Source organism: Rhinolophus sinicus, linkage group LG05 (genome assembly GCF_036562045.2).
Source record: "Rhinolophus sinicus isolate RSC01 linkage group LG05, ASM3656204v1, whole genome shotgun sequence".
NCBI lineage: Eukaryota > Metazoa > Chordata > Mammalia > Chiroptera > Rhinolophidae > Rhinolophus > Rhinolophus sinicus.
Genome location: NC_133755.1, coordinates 80,185,183 through 80,192,384, shown reverse-complemented (window position 1 = coordinate 80,192,384; position 7,202 = coordinate 80,185,183). Strand labels below are relative to the sequence as shown.

The 7,202-nt window shown below is 46.4% G+C and overlaps 1 protein-coding gene across 1 annotated transcript; it reads right to left on the bottom strand.

Moving 5' to 3' along the window:
- Positions 1 to 861: 861 nt before the first annotated feature.
- Positions 862 to 6,875, bottom strand: LOC109436797 (HLA class II histocompatibility antigen, DQ alpha 2 chain). The gene is made up of 5 exons (XM_019715618.2): positions 6,716 to 6,875; positions 2,435 to 2,683; positions 1,701 to 1,982; positions 1,309 to 1,470; positions 862 to 1,174 (listed from the first exon to the last, which is right to left on the bottom strand). Exons 1-4 carry the CDS (start codon positions 6,795 to 6,797, stop codon positions 1,316 to 1,318), a joined length of 768 nt encoding a protein of 255 aa, XP_019571177.2. The 5' UTR covers positions 6,798 to 6,875; the 3' UTR covers positions 862 to 1,174; positions 1,309 to 1,315.
- Positions 6,876 to 7,202: the final 327 nt, after the last annotated feature.

Here is a 7,202-nt window from a genome sequence, read left to right as displayed (position 1 = left end):
TCATAGGCTCGTGCTTCCCTTAGCCAGGCATGGTGAGGGGCAGGGCACTGGAGATATTGGGATATTTTGCTGCTCCCCAGGGCACAGAGGAACTTCCAGGGAGTCACAGGGATTCAGTGAGCCTGACTTAGGCTTATCTGCCTAGAAACATTCTGCAGCCATGTTCACTCTACTGTCCCCGACATGTCATGGTGGCACATGAAAATGTATGTGGTTCTCTAGCAGGGATTTACATAGGACATCAGGCAAACTACACCTGCATCCTAGGGACCTTAAATATGTCTGTGGTTTCTACTCCCATCCCTTTCCCCATTGTTACTAACTGTTAAGTAAGGACAAAGTATTGGGTCCTTCTGAGATACCCACTTTATTGTCTTATTCTAATGCTCTCCTAACTGAATTCCATTTCTTTTCCTGCCTAGAGAATTCTTATCCCCTCAAGGGTGAGGAAAGGAGAAGAAAGCTTTTATTATTATCATTTATTCTTCACAAATTTAAAGTTTTGGGAACAAATTTTGACTTCTGGTACTTTGTGATTCAAAATTTATTTCTATTAATTTATTTCTCTAAATTTTAAGAGGTATATTAAAGTGAATACAGATTTATTTCTTGGTTTTTGTATTTCTCTAATAACAATCCTACACCAAGGGCAGAGGGTATGTATTACCTTCATTGATGCCTGAATTGGGGGGCGGGGGGGACCAGTGGCCAAATGTGGGAACGCAAGGAAGAGAGAAATTTTATGCTCAGCTATCAAAATAAATTGTTTTCTTGTGTGTTACTGGGAATGAATCATGATCTGGGAAATGAGATTAATGGGCCATGGCCTTAGCCAATCCTGGATGAAAGACAGGAAAAAACTCAGTAAAGACCTCATAAAGGGGGTTTATTTCTTCCATGGAAATATTAGTTCAGGGTCACTGAGGGATTAGGTAGTGGGTGGGCTACCCCAGGAATCCCATAATAGGTAACAATTGAAAAAAGAACAAAAATTCAGGAGGTTGGGGGAGCCTTCTAAGGGGGATGTGAGATGTGAAGGGGATATAACACCTTAAATCCCAGAGGAGCAGAGAGAGAAGGAGTGTAGGAAAGAAGGAATGCGGTGAACAGGGCCAAGAAACAGCGCTGGGCATCAGCACGTCCACTTTTTTGCCCTTCTAGATGGTCAATGTACCTGCAACAAGAAAGTCATGAGATCAGTGGGTCCTGGGGGGCGTCTTAGGGGGCTCCTGTGCCATCATCTTTTCAACCACATTTGTGTTCACAACCTCCCCCCACTCTCCTGCTTTTATATGTCTGAACCCTTACCTTCCCTTCACAAGGGTCCTTGGCGTGTGGAGGCGCCACCTGAGCGCAGGCCTTGGATAATGAAGACGGTGCCCACCACGATGCCCACGAGGCCCACGGCCAGGCCCAGGGCGCAGACCACGGTCTCCGTCAGCTCTGACATGGGGGGTGGAATCTCAGGCTCTGAGGAAGTGACGTTGTGAGGTCAGAACACAGAGTGTTCTGAGCAGGTACCTGGGATGGAGTGGGGGAGGGGATGGTCCCGCAAACACCAGGGCTTAGAGAGGAGGGTGACGTCTATCCCAGAAACTGCTAAGGTGTAAGTCCAGGGCCACGAGCGTTAGGGCATGATAGCAGGAAGCTCCGATCTGACGGAGAAAGCAGGTACCAGAGGCGGTGGGGCTCACACCTACCCCAGTGCTTCAGAAGCGGCGCGTCCAGGCCCCAGTGCTCCACCTGACAGTCGTAAATGTCGTCGGCAGACGGGAGGAAGGTGAGGTAAGTGATCTTCAGGAAGGAATGATCCTCCTTGGTGAGGAAGCTGGTCTCAGACACACCCTCTGTGACGGGGTGCCCATTGCGCAGCCACGTGACGTTGAGCACAGGAGGGAAGACGTTGTCCACCAGGCAGACGAGGGTGTTGGGCTGGCCCAGCGTCACGGGGGACTTGAGGAACACGGTCACCTCAGGCACCTCTGTGGGGAGGAAACAGCACCGATGGGAACTGCGAACAGCTCTGCCTGAGGTTCCGCACTGCATCCCGGAGGGGCCCTCCCACCGACACTGGCCCAGTGAAGGATTCAGGATTGTGCTACTGGAGTAAGAATCCTGACTCTGAGTGGTGAGCACACAATATGATACACAGGTGATGTATTACAGAATTGCATGCGTGAAACCTATGTAATTTACTAACCAATGTCACCCCAATAAATTAATGAAAAAAAAAAGGAAACCTTGTATTACATGGAAATAGGTGATTTTTGGGATGGGGAGAATGACGGTTCAGTAGTTACTACAAGGAGATCTGGAGACTCCTTGGAAAAGAGAATTTTGTAGAATAGTGACCAGTATCTCCCACAGGGAAGGAAGGAGTGAGAGCTGGTGTGAAGGGGCAGACTTAGCAAAGTCAGCAGAACCGGGCACACACCGTTGGTAGCTGCAGTGTAGTTGGAGCGTTTCATCATGATGTCCAAGTTGTATTTTCCTGTAGCCACTTCTCTCAGTCCACCCTGCGGGTCAAAACTTTGAAATTCACTAAAGATAGGCAGTCGCCAGACAGTCTCCTTCTTCTCCAGGTCCACGTAGAGCTCCTCGTCTCCATCAAATTCATGGATGTACTGGCCAGAGGGACCGTAAGACTGGTAGAATTCTGCACCGTAGGAGGCAACGTGGTCGGCTGATGAGTGAGGGCACGAGCAGAAAGGTGGAAAACAGAGGGAGAGAAAAGAACCATATTAAACCAAGTGACAGAAGAAACTGACTTTCAGATGTCAGGAGCTTCATGGTTGGCAGTCTTCTGGCAAAATGCCCCACCTCTGCTTCCTCTCCTCTCAGTAGTGCTGGTTGTCCGGTTACAGTCCATTCTCTCTCCACTCTAACCTGCGCTCCATGAGGGCAGGATTGCACAGGCCTGTTTATTGCTACTCGCTGTGTGCCTAGCTCAGCACAAGGCACATCATATGTTTATGATAAATATTGTAATTGAATGAAAGAAGGAATGAACAAATGGTCATATTTAGCTTTCTTTTCATAGATTCAGTTTACTTCTGCTGGCTTCAGAAGTTTTCTCTCTCAATTCTTTTATCAGTAAATCACACATTCATTATAGTTCCTGTACCCTCAGGACTGGCTCAGAACAGGACTTTTTCTACACAGGGATTCCTTCTCCTCTTTCCCATCTGTCCCCCTTCTTCCCGCTTCCTTCTCCTCCTCCCCCTCCCTTCTCCTCCACCTGCTTCTCCTTCTTCTTCAACCCAGGAAAAGTACAGAGGATATTATTACTTTAAAAGAAGTTCTTCTAAGCATTATCTGGTATAAGAAAGTGTGTAACAACAGCAACAATATTTACATTTATGTATGTGTATATATATATGTATATGACATCTCTGTTTTGGTAACAGTGATGACCCATAGGCAGAGCACTTGATTTGTTATTAAATATTAAAAAATGAAATCCTTATTAGTTTTCATATTTGTCATTCCCCACCCCTCTTGTTTTTCTCCCCCTTGGAAGAGGTTACTAAACCCTTCTCCTCATTCTCACTCAACACTTCATTAAGGACTCAAGGTAAACAATGGCCCTTTTCCTTAACTAGACAGTGTACTTATCTGAGCTTCATGCAGGATAGGAAGAAAACATACTCAAGTTAGCCTTAGGAGTGAGACGTGCATTTTTTTTTATTTTTTATTTTTGTAAGGATAAGGACCATCAAACCACAACTGGTGTAGTCACATTCAAGTAATGAATTAATTAGAGATCCTCAATAAGGAGGATTTCATCCATTATGTAATTTTTTTCATAGTTAGCAATGCTATATAGAGCTTCAAATATTTTCAGGAATGGAAAAATAAGAATGTACTATCTGTGGATGCCAAAGCAGAATGGCAGCCCATGCAGTATGATTCCACCCAAATGAGCCTAACAGGACAATTTCATCAAGACAGATAAGAGGCCTGTACCATTTCCTCTTTCCGTCCTTTCTCACCTACTGAACATCAACAAGGTGTCAGACATTGCAGAAGGCAAGGAGTAAAACACCAATGAGCACGACCTCTGCCGTCAATGCTCACTGAATGGGGGAGTCAGGTGAGTGCAGGAGCAAACACTGGTCTGCGGTGATGAGCTCTGTGATGGGGATACCTAGCACCCTCACAAATACCTCATCTGCCTACAATCAAACCAAACAATGTCATCATTTTATATTCCTTGGGCTTTGCAAGGCTCTGCTTTTCTCTCCGAAATGAAGTTTAGGATTTCCCAGACACCTCTAATTCATTCTTGAAGTTTCTGCTTACTTACCACTTTTTAGCTGAGTTCTCTCATGCAGCATGCTTTGACCACATTATGACCTCCAACCCGTCCATCCCAATGTCCTGCTCTCCCAGTTTATCTATTTCTCAGTCCTACCCAGCACGATGCCCCTGGATGATCACTTAAAAGGCCCTCCAGCAAAGCCTCCTGCAAGCTTCTTGACTCCTTTTCCCAGCACAAATATGTGCAATTATTCCTTTCATCTGGTACTTGTCCTGGGCTGCCAGCTGTCGATAAAGAACACCACACTGCCGGGCTAATGGGAATAATGTACTTTTACAGTTTCAGCCTCACTGGGTCCACTGCCCTGCTCAGCAATGGTCCTGTTTTCCCACCCTCTAGTAGGCAGAAAGCATGTTTTTTTATTTTTGAATCCCCAAAATTTAGTTCGCTGTGTGCTCAAAAATGTGTATTAAATGTCAATTGTTATTCTCGAGGGTCACAGAGATTTGGGGGAGGGCTGACAGGCATCCAGTAGCAGAACCAGACGAGAGTCAGAATCAGCAGTGACCAAGGCTGCATTTTGACTTGTGACCCTTGGCACAGTTGTTTCCAGGGCCCAGTCCTCCATTAAAATACTAAAAATTGTATTTTATGATTGTATCAGTACAAAGACAAATACAACCCAGGCTGGATTAAAAATTGAAACATTATCTCCTACCTTAAAAGTTTGGGGTTTTTCCTTCTAATTTTAAAGAAAAAAACCATTTTCATAGGGCTCTGCCAGCATCACGGGCCCTCGGCAGTGCGGTCACTGTACCTAACATGGAGCCAAGCCTGACCAGGTCACTCTGGGGTGATGCTGAGGAAAGAAAACTGGGACGTGCCTGGAAAAGCCAGCAAAACTGTCACTGCCTAACAAAATCAGAGGGGGAGCAGCTACAGCTGCTGGAGACTAGAGTAACCTCCATCTCACTTCCCCTTTGAACTATTTGGCTTTTCTATTTGGTTTTTGCAAACTTACTCTTCATGTCTATAAAACAACAGGGATAAGAACAGGGATGGAAGGACAGGAGAAGAAAGGAATGTATGAAGAGAGGGTGGAAAGAGGTGAATATTAAAGGCAAAGGGGACCAAATAATTACTCCGCGCTTGCCCGTTCTTCCTCTTACAGGACTTCCTAGATGGAGTGAAAGGTGATTTGGGCTGAGGATTTCGGGATAATGTAATTAATTCACTAACTCATCATAAAGTTCTCAATTTTAAAATATAAATATATTCCCTCCTTTGTTAAAGAAAAAAATTATGAAGTTATACCTGTGATAGTAATAATTTGAAAACAAGAATAACCATTGACATTTGTACGTCTTCATTTTTTAGAAAGCATATCTACACACCTATTTTATTTGATTATTTGTGAGGTGGCACATGTGAGGTAACTGAGACTAAGTGAGGCCCATGTGGTAAAGTGAGTTGTCTGAAGGCACTCAGCCAGCTGGGCTCACTTACCCACTGTCGTTCGGGGTGGCCTGCGGAGTCTCTGGTCCCGCTCCCCACATAAGAACGCAGGATATGGTGAGTCCAAAAAGGAACACCCACGGAGCCATAGGTAGGGCAGTCATACCACTATACTCTCGCTGGCAGCTGGGTTGGCGACACAGGAAGCAGGAGCCACACTGTCTGCAACCTGCCATCCTCTTCTCTACAATCTGCAACCCGCACTCCGCTGTGCTAACTGCAATCCGCGCTTGCCAGCTCAGCCACCATCTTCTTGTTAGCCCTCGTTTTTCTGCTAGCCTAGCCACAGCAGTTATATTAGTGGCCAACTAGCCACAGCTGATGGCCATCTAATCACAGTTGATGGCCATTTACTACCTGAGCCAGCATCTGTCTCTGTGAGGCCGAGAGCCTGGAAACTGCACTCTGGTGCTCTCTCCCCACATCCACCCCTCGTCTGTGCCCGTTCCCATCAGAAAATGTATGTAAATCTGAGACAAAGTAAAGGACCCTTGTTTATATCTACACAGTATACATCACTTGTGGGACTCTTTACCCCAAGGTAAACTACAGGAGAGATACATAAAACCTTCAAATGTTGTTCGGAGACATTTGGGAGCAACTGTTAATGAATTTCAGTAATAAAACACCCACTCGGGCAAACATCCCTAATCTCTGAGGTCATCATGAATGAATGCCATAGAGCCCTTCAGGCTATATTCACTGGGTGCAATATTAGAAACAAGAATGTCTGCAGTCAGGTGTGCAACAGAACAGGTAGCAAAGCAGGTGCGTTGGGATTCCAGTTTCCTAAAGGAGGAGCTGCCACAATTTTTAGATCTGCTTAATATTGAGAACGCCTTTGAGGAGTCTCCACTGTTTCGTGCCAATCTCGCCCCCCGCCCCCACCCCAATTCCCTGTTTCTCAGCTCTAGTCTCCACACCCCTCAGCCGACTCACCCACAATGTGTTCACCGCCACAGGGGCTCATTACGGCGGTCAGGGCGAGGGCCCCCAGCATCAGAGCTCTGTTTAGGGTCATCCTCTCCCCTGGGTGGTCGTGGCAGTGCTGTCTGAGTTGCAGAGCAATAGTGAGGCAGGTTCTGGGAGGGAAACATCAGGGCACCCAAACCAAACCCAGCCCCTCGATCAGGTTCTGGCCAATCAGAAAAATCCCCTATGATGACACCGCAGTTGCCAGTGGAAGAGTTTCCACTAAGGGGCCCAGCAGGGACTGGGGAATCCCCTGGTTCTGGTGCAGCCTCCACTCAGAGTGGACCTGAGGGAATTTTCTATGAAAGGAGACGGTATTAAATCGGAATCTTCTTACATGGGTGTATGCCTGCTGGTGGCAAGAGGGTGGGAATTTCTGAGCAGCCTCACGGGTAGATAAGGTCACCATTCCTGTGCTGTCCTTCAGGATTTTCTGGGTTACAATCTCCAAGAC